Below are 16842 nucleotides of genomic sequence, written 5' to 3'. Positions count from 1 at the left end.
TTTTTTTTTTAAGATTTTATTTATTTATTTGAGAGAGAGAGAATGAGAGACAGAGAGCACGAGAGGGAAGAGGGCAGAGGGAGAAGCAGACCCCCTGCTGAGCAGGGAGCCCGATGTGGGACTCGATCCCGGGACTCCAGGATCATGACCTGAGCCGAAGGCAGTCGCTTAACCAACTGAGCCACCCAGGCGCCCCAAAAGAGTGTTTTGTATAGCATATGTATTTTTTGAATTTATAAAATGGTATTGTAATCTAGATCTTGTTCTGTATCTAAGGCTTTTTTTTTTTTTTTTTACCCAACCCTGTTTTTCGATGATCTGTGCATGTTGCTATTTGTAAATTTTGTTAATTGCTTCCATCTTCTTCATGGTATTCCAGAGTATGCATCCAGCACATTTTCTTTTCTTTTTTTTTTTTTTTTAAGATTTTATTTATTTATTTGACAGAAAGGGGGAGAGAGAGAGCAAGCACAAGCAGTGGGGGAATGGCAGAGGGAGAGGGAGAAGCAGACTCCCCACCGAGCAGGGAGCCCAATGCAGGGCTTGATCCCAGGACCCTGAGATGATCATGACCTGAGCCAAAGGCAGAGGCTCAACTGACTGAGCCACCCAGGCACTCCTCCAGCACATTTTCTTACCCATTTCTCTAGCAGGGACTAGATTGATTACCTCCAACTCCTTCATTTCTCAAACAGTTCTGTCATTAACATTCCAAAACAAGTCTCTGTGGTCTGTGTGAGACTTTCTCTGGAATATTTACAGAAGAGTGGGATTGCTGGGTCATAGGATATATGCATATGCAACTTCTCTAAGGACTGCCAGATTGCTCTCCAAAATAACTATACCAGTTTATGTCTACAAATTGTATGTGAGGGTTTCCTTTTTCCCAAATCCTTGCCAAGACTTAGTATTATTGGAGTTACTAATTTGTTTTTAATCTGGTGAATGTATAAGAGGGTCTCTGATTGCTTTCATTTGCATTTATCTGTTAATAGGATCTGTACTTTTAGCCATTTGGCTTTTCTTTTTCTTGAATTGTCCTTTATGCTCTTTACTTGTTTCTATATGAAGTCCTTTTGTCCATTAGTATGGGGAATTATAAGGATGGATTTTCTGATCTTAAATTATCCTTGCATTCCTGCAGTAAATCTTTTTTTTTTTAAGATTTATTCATTTATCCTAGAGAGGACAGGGGAGGGGCAAGGGAGGGAGAGGACCCCAAGCAGACTCCCTGCGGAGCTCAGGAGCTCACCCCAGCATCCCCAGATCATGACCTGAGCTGTGAAACCAAGAGGTGGACACTCAACCTACTGAGCCACCTAGGCACCCCTCTGCAGTAAATATTCTTGATCAGAGAGAGTGTGTGTGTCCTTTGAAAAATTTAGCTCCTATTTTGGATTTCCACATCTATATGTTCATAAGCAAAACGGGCTTTATATTGTTCTGAATATTATTCAATTTAAATTGAGGTGAGCCCAGCCTCCTAAAAAGAGTTGGTCAGTTTTTCCCTTGTTTTCTCAGTCAACTTTTATGTGATTAGAATTACTTTCTGTTTAGAAGGTAGGTAGAACCCACCTATAAAAAATCCTCTGGACCTGAAGCCTTTCAAAGGTAGAGGTCTTTCATTAAAACTCCATTTTCCAGGAAATAAGAGAAGAAAAATTTTTTTTTTTTTTTTTTTTATTTATTTATTTGAGAGAGAGAGAGAATGAGAGAGAGCACATGAGAAGGAGGAGAGTCAGAGGGAGAAGCAGACTCCCCGCCGAGCAGGGAGCCCGATGCGGGACTCGATCCCGGGACTCCAGGATCATGACCTGAGCCGAAGGCAGCCGCCCAACCAACTGAGCCACCCAGGCGCCCAGAGAAGAAAAATTTTTAAAGGAGAAAAAAATTTCCGGCACCTGGCGGCTCAGTTGGTTAAGTGTGTGCCTTCAGCTCAGGTCATGATCCTAGAGTCCCAGGATCCTACATACATACAGAGTCCCAGAGTCCTATACCAGGCTCCCCGCTCAGCGGGAAGTCTTCTCCTTCTGATCCTTCCCCCCTCATTGTCTCTCTCATATAAATAAATAAAATCTTAAAAAAAATTTTTTTATCTTTTTTTTTTTTTTTTAAGATTTTATTTATTTGACAGCATAAGCAGGGGGAGCGGCAGGCAGAAGGAGAAGAAGCAGGACCCCTTCGGAACAGGGAACCTGATGCGATGCAATGCGGGGCTTGATCCTGGGCTTGATCCTGGGACCCCAGGGTCATGACCTGAGCCAAAGGCAGTCGCTTAACCCAATGAGCCACCCAGGTGCCCCCAAAATTTCATTTTCTTTCAACTCAGATCCGTCTAGTTATTTTCTCTTTTTCATTCTGTTTTGTTTATTTGCATGTTCTTTTTTTTTTTTTTTTAAGATTTTATTTATTTTTGACAGAGACAGCGAGAGAGGGAACACAAGCGGGGAAGTGGGGGAGGGAGAAGCAGGCTTCCCTCGGAGCAGGGAGGCCAAGGTGGGGTTCAGTCCCAGTTCCCTGGAGTCATGACCTGAGCCGAAGGCAGACGCTGAGCCACCCAGGCGTCCCTGCATGTTCTTTTTTCTTTTCCTTTATCAGTTTTGCCAAGATTTGTTTCTCAATTTTTAAATGACCCATAGTTTGATTTTTTAAGTCTTTTCCAGTGTTTTGGGGTTTTCTTTCTCTTTTCTTTCTTTTTGTAAGATTTTATTTGTAAATAATCTCCACACCCAACGTGGGGCTTGAAAGCACATCCCGGAGATCAAGAGTCAAATGCTACACCAACTGAGCCAGCCAGGTGCCCTTTAGTTTTTATTTAAATTTGGCCCTTTAGCTCCTCCCTTCTTGTGCTTTTCAGTCTGCTTTGTTAGTCTTTTTCTAGCTTCCTGAATTGAGCTTAGCTCAATTATTATCATGCTTTCTTATGGTGGTGGGATGTGGTGAATCTGCAGTCATCTTCAGCCACCCCTCATCGCTTCCTGATGTCCCGATTGTATGCCAGAAGGGATTCTCAGCCTGGGAACTGATCTTCCTAAGAACTGTCTTTCTCAGTTGTTCCCATCTAGCCTAACCTGAGTGGGAGAGTGCCAGCAGGAGACCACTCACAAGAGCTGTCCTGTTGACCTCTGTTTTTATCAGCTCCCCACTCTGTCCAGGCCTGGCTTTGCCGTGATGTATCCTGCTATCTCCATCAGGGACTGGGCTTGCACTGCTGCTTCTCTGTCCTGCAGTGGAAAGTGTGGGGAGGGTGAGCAAGGATGGCAGGACAACAGACCTCAGAAAAGGCACAGTTAGAAACTCTAACCTGGCCCTATTTCCCTCTGAGCTGCCTTGTACTTTCCCACACACTAGGACCCAAATCATCATCTATTATTTCAGTGTTTTTCTGAACTTTATATTCAGTTCTAGGATCCATCAACCTTCTACGAATCAACTGTGGCTCTTCTAGGATTGGTTTTCGGGAAGGGGGCCAGTCGCTATCTTGGCTTCCTGGCTTGCCTTGTACTTAGGAATTGAACCTGATACTGAGATTCAAGATGTTTGGGTTTAAAGATCATAATAAATATACATGACATGTATTAATCAAACCTAACTGGGTAGAGGTGCAGCAGTTGTACCTTTAGCTGGTTAGAAATGAGAACTGCCAAGGACTGGCCGAGAACAGAAGCCTGAGGCTGTTGGTGTGATTTTGACATCTCTGCTTCTCCATTGAGGTTGTGATCCCATCTTCTCTAATCTCTGTCCTGAGGAGCATAGTACCCTCCCTCTTCTGCTCTGGTATGGATAGCAGTACTGGTTTGTAACTCTTCTGCCCGCCAGCATTTCCCATTAATCTTGATTTATGCAGTCCTCTAATTCTGGGCTGTGTGGATATGATTACCTTCTCTTGTCTATTTGTAGACAATCTTTTGTCTGTTTGGTAGAATATCTTTTTGGTCCTGTGTGTAACACATAGTGTTAGATATTCCTGGTTGGCCTGCTCTGTGTGCCAGCTGAACAATCTACATTAAATTAAACTCAGGAAGTTTGTTTGGCATGCTTTTTCACAGAAAACCTCCTCCCTGAACGAAGGATTTAAATAATAAAAAACATAAGAGCCATAGTGGTCTCTATGGGACTTAAACTCTGTTGCATCACTTGACCTTAACCATAGGTGCACGGTGAGGGAGGGAGGTGTCAAAAACCACAGTTTTAGGAAATGCCTCTGGCTAGATTAAATTAAGCTAGGTAGAGAGGTCCCCACGTTGAAGTTTTCTCTGTTCATCTATGAAATATATCTGTTTGAATATCCCACTGACAAACAAAAGGAGTAAAAAAAAATGATCCTTAATTTTTCCTTCATGCATCTATCTCTTCTCAGCTTTCCTGTGATCTTTTCACGATTCCTTCATTTTTTAGTTCCACCACCTTGAAACTTCATATTAACTGAGCATTTCTTTCACCATGTGTTTCAAATTTCTTTTTATTTTGAAAGCCACAACCCTAACTTATTGCTCTCTCAAAAATATGCAGATCTTTCAGACTTTCAACTAAACCATGCTATGTACAGTTAATAAATAATAGTAATTGTCAACATCAATAGAGCTGACATTTATCAAGTGCCTACTTCTGATGCTTTATATCCACATCCATATATCCATATCCTGCTAATACAAAGACTGTGCTTGGTTCTCATATATAGCAAGTTCCAGGGAGGATGCAGTTAGCATTTATTGACATGCTATTATTTGCCAAGTAGTATGCTAGGTACTTTAAATAGACATTTATTCCTTGTAATGCAAGTCTTGGAAGTAGTTACTATCTCAGTTTTACATATTGAAAAACCGAAGCTTAGAAAAGTTAAGGGACTTGACCAGGGTGGCAGAATTATAATTCTAACCAAGAATATCTTACTTTGAAACGCATGTGCTTTCTGCTGTTCCACACTGCCTTCCAAAAACTGTATCTGACATGGTGCATTTGTTCTTCAGATGCTCAGTAAGACTTGTGTGTCATGGGGCGCCTAGGTGGCTCAGTAGTTAAGCGTCTGCCTTCGGCTCAGGTCATGATCCCAGGGTCCTGGGGTGGAGCCCCGCATCGGGCTCTCTGCTCAGCGGGAAGCCTGCTTCTCCCCCCACTTCCCCTGCTTGTGTTCCCTCTCTCGCTGTCTCTGTCAAAAAATAAATAAAATCTTTTTTTTTTTTTTAAAGATTTTATTTATTTATTTGACAGAGAGAGACACAGCGAGAGAGGGGACACAAGCAGGGGGAGTGGGAGAGGGAGAAGCAGGCTTCCCGCTGAGCAGGGAGCCGGACGCGGGGCTCGATCCCAGGACCCTGGGATCATGACCCGAGCCGAAGGCAGACGCTTAACGACTGAGCCACCCAGGCGCCCCAAAAAATAAAATCTTTAAAAAAAAAAGATTTGTGTGTCATGCACTGAGCATACAGTCTCATACCTTTCAGATATAAATCCTGCTCTCTAGGTAGAGATAAGATGCATATAGATGAGTAACTATAATTCAGAGTAGACAGGTGCCTTGAGTGAAAGGTCCAGGTAAAGCGCCAGGGGGTTTTAGAAGGGGGAGAGTTTATTTTAGACTGAGAAGTTCAGAGGGTAGACATGCTGGGAGAACTGCCCTCTGAGCTGGGTGGGGTTTGCTTGTGGGAACCAAGAACTTTCTTTGAAGGAGGAGAAAATGCTTGAGCAAATGGAGATGGAAAGTGTAGTGTGTGTGATTGTGAGCTTCTTGAAGGAGCCCTGCAAAGTATACTTTAGAGAAGGTCTTTGTATACTTATTTTTAGGAGACATATAATATTTCTTTCTTTCTTTCTTTTTTTTTTTTTTTAGCTTACGATTGAGCATGAGTCTTGTTATGATTAGTGAGAATGTAAAATTGGCCCGTGAGTATGCGCTGCTGGGCAACTATGACTCTGCGATGGTGTATTATCAGGGCGTTCTTGACCAGATGAACAAATATCTGTACTCGGTCAAAGATACCTATCTCCAGCAGAAATGGCAACAGGTGAGACTTGTGCTGCTGTGTGTTTAGTGGTTTCAGTACTCAGAAGACTTAAAGAGATCGTCACTGTCCTTTGCAGTTACACGTGAAGAGTGTATAACCATACACGTTACGTGGATTTGTATATAATGTTACTTGAAATTTGATTTGTTATATTAGTAATAGTCCATATTCACTGTCATCACTATTGTGAGTTCTACTCAGTTTTAGTTGTTGGAATCTAATAGATTAAAAAAAATGGTTTTGACATATTTTTCTATATCACATTTTTTTACCTGTTAAAATCAGAATTGACTTTATTAAGCCATTATTGAAACTGCAGATGACAGCTGAATCTCATGGCTACAGTATTTTCTGTAGAATATTCTAAAGCAGACCATATTTGAATCCCATATGAGGAATGTTAGTCACTGGGGACCAGTACAAATTTACAGATGGAAATACAAGTCCACTTGAAGGTGGCATTTCTAACAAGTTTCAGCTACATCACAGAGGAAAGAAATGTTACAGAATTTGGGGCACCTGGGTGGTTCAGCCATTAAGCGTCTGCTTTCGGCTCAGGTCATGGTCCCAGGGTCCTGGGATCGAGCCCCGCATCGGGCTCCCCGCTCCACGGGAGGCCTGCTTCTCCCTTTCCCACTCCTGGTTGTGTTCCCACTCTCGCTGTCTCTCTCTGTCAAATAAATATATAAAATCCTTAAAAAAAAAAGTTACAGAATTTAATAGTCTTTTTGAGCTGTTCTTCTCAGTAGAATGTTATCCCACAGATTCTGCTAAACTGCTTTTTTGATAGTATTCCATTTTTGTACTTAATTTCTTTGAGAGAAATATCCTACCTCTTTGAACTTAAACCTTTTTCCTTAATCTGCCTCTGCATATCCCTTACATTATCAGAAGAGGAAAGTATTTTATTTCATAAAGAGTCTTAAATTTGTCACTGAAAGATTTATGTTCATTGGCTGGAGACTTTTTTTTTCAAGTAGGCTACACACCCATCATGGAGCCCAAGGTGGGGCTTGAACTCACAACCTGAGATCAAAACGTGAGCTGAGATCAAGAGTTGGACACTTAACTGACTGAGCCACTCAGGCGCCCCTGTGGGCTGGAGACTTTTATTTTAAAAGTCTAAGCTTTTTTTTTCTTTTTCTTTTTTTTTTTTTTAAAGATTTTATTTATTTATTTGACAGAGAGACAGCGAGAGAGGGAACACAAGCAGGGGGAGTGGGAGAGGGAGAAGCAGGCTTCCTGCCGAGCAGGGAGCCCGATGCGGGGCTCGATCCCAGCACCCTGGGATCATGACCTGAGCCGAAGGCAGACGCTTAACGACTGAGCCACCCAGGCGCCCCTAAGCTTTTTTTTCTTTAAGATTTATTTATTTATTTGAGGCAGGGGGTGGGCAGGAGGGAGAGGGGCAGAGGGAGAAAGAATCTCAAGCAGACTCCCTGCTAAATGCCTGGGTGGCTTAGTTGGAGCCAGACGTGGGGCTCAATCTCACAGCCCTGAGATCATGACCTGAGCCAAAATCCAGAGCCTGACACTCAACCAACTAAGCCACCCAGGCACCCCTGTTAATTTATTTTTAGAGAGTAGAGTGCACACATGAGCAGGGGAGGGGGGGCAGAGGAAGAGGGAAAGCAAACTCCCTGCTGAGCACAGAGCCCAACACAGGGCTCTATCCCACAACATGAGATCATGACCTGAGCCAAAACCGAGAGAGTGGGACACAACTGACTGAGCCACCCAGGCACCCCAAAAGTCTACGCTTTTCTTGTAAAGATACTTAAATCATTTAGTTTTAAAACCAAACATTACCAGCTTTTTTTCAATATTTTATATATATTATTTATAAATTGAGTCAAGAATGCTTAAAAAAAATCTTGGCTATATGTGATTTGGGCCATTTGTCATATGAAGCCATATTTTTCAAACTGTGGGTTTCAGTCCATTAATGATCTATGAAATTAGTGCATTCTCATCACCATTTTTTTTTTTTAAAGATTTTATTTATTTGACAGAGACACAGCGAGAGAGGGAACACAAGCAGGGGGAGTGGGAGAGGGAGAAGCAGGCTCTCCGCCGAGCAGAGCCCGATGTGGGGCTCGATCCCAGGACCCTGAGATCATGACCTGAGCCGAAGGCAGACGCTTAACGACTGAGCCACCCAGGCGCCCCTCTCATCACCATTTTAAAAGTCCAGTAACATAGCATAAAAAACATCAAAGAAGCAATTTACAAAAGGATTATTTTTATCAAAAGTTCCGAAAAGAAAGTTAAAGCTAACTTCAATATATTATGCAGTTTGAATACGAACCGTAAGTTAGTAACATGGTTTAATTGGTCAGAATATTTAATTCATTTTCTCTTGCAATTGAAAACAAAAACTTAATGAACCATCCTTAAAATTTCAGCAATATTTTGGCGTGATTTATGGGATAACTGATGTCAAACTAGAAGTTTCCAACATCTCTAATAAATGGCCCTGGTTTAATCTTGGCAGTGATTTATTGGTTACCGATATTTAAAGAGCCATATTCTCCTTTGAAACCAGGTTTGGCAGGAAATAAATGTGGAAGCTAAACATGTTAAGGATATTATGAAAACACTGGAGAGCTTTAAGCTAGACAACACTCCACTGAAAGCTGCACAACATGAGCTTCCAGCCTCTGAAGGGGAAGTCTGGTCCTTGCCTGTACCTGTTGAACGAAGGTAAGTCGAGACCTTTTAAGAAACAGATTAGCCCAGGAAACTAATAGCTTTGGCTATATCTAGGAGCGCTGGGTGGCCGAGAGACAGGAACGGGAGGTTTTTTACTGAATACCTTTTAGAACTCTTATGTTGTATATCATGTAACTATGACCCATATTGATAAATTAAACTTAGGTGGAAATAACCCAAAAATATGCTTTTGTGAATGAGTTTACAGTAGTGGAGACAACATTATCTTATAGAAGGAGCTGGGAATTGAAATATCTGAGCTCTCGATCTCTCTTTGCCACTATCTGTAGTTTTGGAAAAAATATGTAACCTTTTGGGCGCCAGGGTGGCTCAGTTGCTAAGAGTCTCCCTTCATCTCAGGTCATGATCCCAGTGTCCTGGGATCGAACTCGCATCGGGCTCCCTGCTCAGCGGGAAGCCTGCGTCTCCCTCTCCCACTCCTGCTGTGTTCCCGCTCTCGCTGTCTCTATCAAATAAATAAAATCTTAAAAAAAAAAAAAGTAACCTCTCTAGGCTTCAGATTTTTTAACGTAAAGTGAGGGAGTTAGATTAAAACACTGGTTCTCAAACAGGCTATCACAGAATACTGCTGTTCATCAAAATTGTTAAAATGAAAAATGGGCTTTTTAATTCACAGGAAGAAAAGGATAAAATGTTCTCTGTTTTAAGGTTTTTGTTTTTTTTTTAAAGATTATTTATTTGAGAGAGAGCATGAGAGGGGAGAGGGTCAGAGGGAGAAGCAGACTCCCTGCTGAGCAGGGAGCCCAATGTGGGACTCGATCCCAGGACTCCGGGATCATGACCTGAGCTGAAGGCAGTCGCTTAACCAACTGAGCCAACGAGACCACCCATATTTTAGGTTTGTCTTCGGCACTTTTTCCCTCCGCTTCCTATTACCTGGAGCTGGCAAATGAACAATTAGTGAAAGTGATATTTACTGAAATTCTCTACACAGCCAGTAGTGTTTAGTTTCACTGCATATTTTTTACTGACAGGGATCAGATGGATGTTACTTGTCTATTCCACTCACGTAATAGATTTCCTAGTTTGTATTGTGGACTTAAACATGTGAGTGTATAATAGCATTCTACAAAAAACACTGACTTGCAGGTCCTTTGCCCCCTAATCAGTTTGAGAACCTTGCACTAAGGAAGACATTGTTCAGGTGTTTTTCAGTTTCACATTGTCATTTGTAACTCTCAATTCTTTTTTTTTTTTTAAAGATTTTATTTATTTATTTGAGAGAGAGAGAGTTAGCGAGAGCAGAAACACAAGCAGGGGGAGCGGGAGAGGGAGAAGCAATTCCCTGCTGAGCAGGGAGCCCGATGCGGGGCTCGATCCCAGGACCCTGAGATCATGACCTGAGCCAAAGGCAGACGCTTAACCGACTGAGCCAGCCAGACGCCCCTGTAACTCTCAATTCTTGATTGTATTTTATTTTATTTTTATTTTTTTTTTTTTAAAGATTTTATTTATTTATTTGAGAGAGAGAGAATGAGAGAGAGCACATGAGAGGGGTTAGGGTCAGAGGGAGAAGCAGACTCCCTGCCGAGCAGGGAGCCCGATGCAGGACTCGATCCAGGGACTCCAGGATCATGACCTGAGCCGAAGGCAGTCGCTTAACCAACTGAGCCACCCAGGCGCCCTTGATTGTATTTTATGATAGGTGCTAGATGTTGAGTGCTCATGTGTCCTAAGCACATTAGAGGCTACACATGTTATTTCATTTATTCACAGTTAGCCTTTCAAATAAGTCATGTGTTCTTTATATTTCAGATAAGATAGTTTGATGTACAGTGAAGCTAGGTAACTTTCCCCCATTATCACAAAGCTAATAACTGGTGGAGCTAGAATTTGAACACAGATATATTTGATTACAAAGCTGGCATTCTCTGCCATACCAGTTATTCTCAAACTCTAGTATACCTAAAGATCTCTTGGGGCACTTATTAAAATGTGGATTCAGGGTTTCCACTCCCAGAGAGTCTGACACAACACAGGCATACCTAGGAGATATTGTAGGTTCAGGTCCAGACCACCACAATAAAGTATCACAGTAAACAAAGTCAAGTAAGTATTTTGGTTTCCCAGTGTGCACATAGAAGTTATTTACACTATACTGTAATCTATTAAGTGTATAGGATTATGTCTAAAAAACACGGTTTTTAATTGAAAAATACTTTATTCCTTTTTTTTTTTTAAAGATTTTTATTTATTTATTTGACAGAGAGACAGCAAGAGAGGGAACACAAGCAGAGAGAGTGGGAGAGGGAGAAGCAGGCTTCCCGCCGAGCAGGGAGCCGGATGCGGGGCTCGATCCCAGGACCCTGGGATCATGACCTGAGCCAAAGGCAGACACTTAACGACTGAGCCACCCAGGTGCCCCAGAAATTTATGTCTTTATTTCTCACAGTTCTGGAGGCTAAAGGTCCAAGATCAAGGTGCTAGCTAGTTTGGTTCCTGAGGACTCTTCCAAACAGACAGCTGCCTTGTCTCTGTCTTTGGGAATAATCAAGCTCCCTGGTGTCTCTCACAAGAACGAAGTCCTCAGATCAAGGCCTTACTTAACTTTATTTCATTTATTTATTTATTTTTAAGTAGGTTCCATGCCCACCATGGGGCTTGAACTCACCACCCGAGATCAAGAGTCACATGCTTTACTGACTGAGCCATCCAGGTGCCCCTAACTTTAAGTACTCCCTTACTCTAAATGGTCTCACTGGGGATGGGGGATTTAACATAATGAATTTTGGGGGACACAAACATTCAGTCCATAACAGCCCTATAACTCCTTTCTCACTTATTGGTAAGAACTTTCCGATGAATACATGTGCCCAATGAAAATTTAGTTCATCTCAAATTTAATGAGTTATTTGGTCACCTCAATCTAACAAGCAGAGGCAGGAGGATTCTCTCTTGGGAGTGGTAGGAAATTGAATTACATGAGCCTCTTCATCTAGGAAATTCTATGATGATGAGTCCTAGTCTCCGTTCTGATTGCTTTTTGCTTTCTTCAGTATCTTTTTCTGTCCCTTATCTTAAATGCCTTGGATGGATCACTATTAACTGTAAAGTTCTCCTCTTTGACTTTCTTTGCTGCGTCTTTGCTTATTCCTGTAGTTTATTTTACTTGCTTCCTCAACTGGATAGCCCTCAAAACTTTTTGTTTTGTTAGTCTTCATTTGTACTCATGCTTATGAGAACCTACTCTTTGTTGAACTGTTAGTGATTCTAACCTTGTCATCAGCTAGATTTTAGTCCCATTTAAAGAACAGATTCAGTCTCCTCTATGGTCATGCACAGAAATGTTTGTACAAGGAGGTTCACTGAGCCTTTTAGAGCAAAGATTAGAAATAGCTTCAAAGCTATTAAATGTGATTATTTAAAAATGTCTTTTAAAAGCCATTTAGCATCCCTCAGATATCTCATCTCACAATAAAACCCAAAGTTTTCATCATATCCTTCAACAGCACATGCGGTCCGGTTCCACACTACCTCTAGAACCTGAGTTCTTACAACTCTCTTCCTCCTCGAGCAGGTCAAACACACAGATACTTCAGTTCTTTGCACTTGCCTTTCCTTCAGCTCAGATGTTTGATGACTTGTTCTCTCGTTTCCTTCAGGTCTCACCTTAAATGTTACCTCAGAAAGGCCATCTCCAACCACCCTACCTGAAATACCCCCGCTCCCCCAATGGGAGCTCCTACCCTTCTTTATTTTTCTAGACTGCACATAACATCATATGATGTACTGTTTATGTCTTCATTGAAGCCTCCTCTCCACACACATATATACACACACGGATGTAAGTCCCTAAGGGTAAAGGTTTTATTAAACTTACTTGAAATTTTTTTATCCCCAGTGCATAGAATAATCAATAATAATATTTCAGTAAATTAGTTTTTGGAGAAATGAATACCTAACAGTAAGAAGTGGATAAAATGTGGCATATTTTACATGTAACTGCCATCTAGTCATTAAAAGCCATTTATGAGGTAATGATACAGGAAATGCCTTATGATAGGATCAGAGATAAATATGAATGCATGTGTATATAACAGTTCCAGTTCTGTTTAAATGAAAGACAGCTACAAGAAAATAGACTAATATGTTAAGTGGCTAACCCTGGGTAATGGGGTTACAGGTGACTTTTATTCTTATACTTGATTATATCTCAGTGTCTGTTTTATATTATTTTTCTAGTAAGAGGGGAATACATATTTTAAAAGAATATCTCTACTTGGCTATCCAGATGTCTAAATCGAAAATCAAACCCCCATCATTCCTTTTTGTCTTTATCATTCTGCCAAATCCTCATTATTTTTTTTTTAAGATTTTATTTTTATTATTTTTATTTTTTTTTTAAAGATTTTATTTATTTGACAGAGAGAGAGATAGCGAGAGCAGGAACACAAGCAGGGGGAGTGGGAGAGGGACAAGCAGGCTCCCTGCTGAGCAAGGAGACCGATGTGGGGCTCGATCCCAGGATGCTGGGATCATGACCTGAGCCGAAGGCAGACTCTTAACGACTGAGCCACCCAGGTGCCCCAAGATTTTATTTATTTATTTGACAGAGAGCAGGCGAGCACAAGCAGGGGAAGCGGCAGAGGGAGAAGCAAGCCCCCCGTCGATCAGTGAGCCCATGCGGGGCTCAATCCCAGGACCCTGGGTTCGTGACCTGAGCCGAAGGCAGTCGCTTAACCGACTGAGCCACCCAGGCCGCCCCCCAGATCCTCATTCTCAACTTCCCATGTCTAGGAGTATCTTTTTTGATAGTGTATCTCTCAGACTTCCATTGCTCATTGCCTTAGGCCAGGCACTCATCTCAGGCCTCCATAACATTTGTAACCTGCAAATATCCCCCGGCTTTCTGTTTCCTTTATCGGTGTATCTTACTCAGCACTGGCCCCATCTTTCTAAAACCTTTGCAGCCAGCAGTTAGCTAAAAGCTAAGCCTCTTGAACTAGTGTTGAGATTTTCTACTTACCGAACCACCTTCTCTGTCCAGTACCCTCCCTGAATGCCCACCATTGCCTATAGTTAGTGTCTTTATAAACCTTTATGTAGATGAAGCTCATTTTGATTTTTTTGCTTTTCTACACTGATTTTCTTGTCTGCAGTTATACCCTCTTGTTTAGTTCATCTCCTGTGTTTCCAGGCCCAGTTTATTTTCTGTCCTCTAGAGGTTGTAGCACTTGGTCTCTTTTACATTTTCTGGCATACTTGCCTAGTTTTACATACCTTTTTCTTAACTATACTTGAGGTATTTGAGGATAGGCCTCTTTTACCTTTTTTATTTTTCACTTTAATGGCCCCAGCCAAGTCGAGGAGCCTGAGAAATATTTGAGAGGTCCAAGTCCTGCCGCAGAAATAAAGATGACATGAGGTGATGTGTGTAAACGTAAAGCGCTCTACATCACTTCTTGTGACTGTCCTCAGCCAGTGGTTATGTCAGTGTTTTAAGCGGGGAAAATGATTTAATTTTATTAATTAAAATATGAGAACTATGATATATTCTAAATAAAATAGTTTCAGCTTGCACATGTACCAGTGGATAAATGTGAATCCTGTACCTGTGCTATGTTCTGGTTCTTTTGATAAAACTCTTTGATAATTGCTGTCTTTTCAGTTTCTAAGAATCACACTAAGTTGTCATTCATCCTTGATGTACACCAGTGATTTCCTCTCAAAAGAGAGGTGATGATCACTTGCCTTCTATTATTTCTACCATATAACCGTACTGCAGTCCATTCTTCTCGTTAAATCACCACAGACCGCTGTGTCAGATATAAACAGCAGATCTTAGATTTCAGTGACTCGTTCATTCAGTGCTATCTTGTGTTCCGTTATTGCCTCTTTAGTTCATAGACTCTAACTTACACATGATATGTGTACGTCTGTTTTTGGACCACCTCCAGTTCATTATGATTTTCATGATCTTGTGTCTAATTAGACCCTCACCGGGACCTAGAAAACGCCAGTCTCCTCAGTACAGTGACCCTAAGCCACACGGTAACCGTCCAAGTACAACCGTCAGAGTTCACCGTTCATCTGCACACAATCTTCACAACGACAGAGGGAAAGCTGTTCGTTGTCGGGAAAAGAAAGAACAGAGTAAAGGAAGAGAGGAAAAGGTAAATGTTACTGGTTTTCATAAATGAAATATTTATTAACCATAAAAATGAAGACTGTATAAATTTTAATAATTTTTAGTCATTGAAACGACCTTAGAACCTTAGTCATGTTCCACCTAGACTGGGATTTTTCCCACTCACTATTAAACAGATATTTTGGAGTATTTTTTGTATCTTTATATCTTGAGATAATTCCAGACTTGCAGAGACAGGTTGCAAGAACAGTATAAATTTACCCAGTTTTACCAATTATTAATATTTTGCCCCTTTTGCTTTATCTTCTACTTTCTATATACATTTTTTTCCTGCAGCATTGAGAGTAAATTGTAGATATCATGCCCTTTTACCCTTAAAAACTTTAGAGTGTATTTCCTAGGTACTTGGACATTCTTTTACATAAACACAATACAGTTGTCAAAAGCCATACATTTTACAGTGATACAGTGTTGTATCAATCCATAGACCCTCATAAAATTCAGCTAGTTATCCCAGTGCTGACATACGTAGCTCATTGTGCCCCCGTGCCAGGACGCAGTAGGGAAGTATACATTACATTTGGTTGTCATGTTTCTTTCATCTCTCTAATGTGAAAACTTTCTCAGCCTTTCTCTTTTTTGGTCTTTGGTATTTTTGAAGAGTACAGGCCAGTTGTTTTGTAGAATGCCTCTCAGTTTGGGCTTTTCTGATGTTTCCTCGTGATTAGATTAAGGGTATGCATTTTGGGCAGGAATACCATGGAAGGGAAGTCTTGTTCTTCACAGTGTATAAGAAGACACAGGATGTTTATTGGTTCTGTGACTTGTGATAAATTGGAGTGCTTCGTTAGGGTGGTGTCTCCCTGGGCTTTCCACTATAAAGTTACTCTTTCTCCCTTTATATTAATTTGGGGGGAGATACCTTGAGACTGTAAATATCCTATTTCTCGTCAAAATTTTATCTACTTGTTTTAGCATTCAGTGATGCTTGCCTAAATCAGTTATTCCTGGGGCAGTTAAAAAATCATGATTTTCTAATGCTATTATTTCTTCTACATTAATTGGCATCCTGCTGTAAGGAAAAACTTCATCTCTTTCTCTTTATTTAATGTTATCAGTATGGAGTCATGGATTCTTATTTGATTCAGTGAATTATAATCTGTTGCTATCTTTTTGATGCTTAAATTGTTTAAGATTTGAAGGGATGACCTTTGAAACTAGATCACTATGTCTTTTTTGACATGTACTCATCATTCTCTGAGTACCTCCTCGTTTTCTGGCACAGTAGTAATCAAATCAGTTGTCCAAGAGATTTTAAATTAATATGATCTTGCTGGTAAGGCAGGAAAATACAAAGCTTTTCAAAAATATAGCATGACGATTAAGAGCATGGGCTTTAGATACAGGTAGACCTGCGTTGAAGCACCAACTCTGCTCTGTGTTACCATAAGCCGTTTGGTCTTCCTAAGTTTTATTTCCTCATATATAGAATTATTTTAACACCTGTCTCCTAGAGTTTTCGTAGGATAAGTGCAATAATCTTTTCTGGCCCCCAGCACATACTTCGTGAGTGTTAGCTGTTACTATTTCCCACACATTCCAGGTAACTGAGATTTTACTGTATTTACTGTTGCTTAAATAGTTTTATTATTGCATTTTTTCAAAAGTTTAATGAGATATTTCAGATGTTGGCGACTACATTCAAAATGCTCCTTAACGGATACAATGCAAAAGTAGAAATATTGGGTTAAAATCAAGACAAAAATAAATCCCTTAAAAGGAAACTCACTTAAGAAAAAAGTTCTTGTTTATCAGTGAAAGTATTTTAGCCTTCAGTTTTAAAACGTATAGTGTTTCCACCACTCTTTGGTTCTCTATTGTTTCAAGAAAGAGTAAGAGAAGAAAGTATACTAAATAAACATAAGATTAGCTGCAATAAGAGGAGGTCTTATCTGTGTCTCTGCTTAGTGTAGACTGCTTAATTGCTAAAATCCTCAGGACTTTGAGCGAGGGGTA

General features: G+C 40.8%; 1 protein-coding gene across 4 annotated transcripts in view; it reads left to right on the top strand.

The window, feature by feature from the left end:
• Positions 1–16842, top strand: part of KATNA1 (katanin catalytic subunit A1) — a 33701-nt gene that overhangs the window by 4346 nt on the left and 12513 nt on the right. For 3 of the 4 annotated variants that reach the window (XM_006735822.3, XM_081829134.1, XM_081829133.1), the window contains 3 exons: positions 5831–6005; positions 8551–8708; positions 14671–14851. In XM_006735822.3, coding sequence (XP_006735885.1) covers positions 5844–6005; positions 8551–8708; positions 14671–14851 — 501 coding nt within the window. In that variant the 5' untranslated portion in view covers positions 5831–5843. The remainder of the gene's footprint in view (positions 1–5830; positions 6006–8550; positions 8709–14670; positions 14852–16842) is intronic. The other variant, XM_031030714.2, reaches the window with a different exon arrangement.

Source organism: Leptonychotes weddellii, chromosome 8, assembly GCF_054177405.1.
Source record: "Leptonychotes weddellii isolate Sample4059 chromosome 8, ASM5417740v2, whole genome shotgun sequence".
Lineage (NCBI taxonomy): Eukaryota > Metazoa > Chordata > Mammalia > Carnivora > Phocidae > Leptonychotes > Leptonychotes weddellii.
The sequence above is the reverse complement of the archived record's forward strand: the minus strand, read 5'-3'. Positions and strand labels throughout refer to the sequence as shown.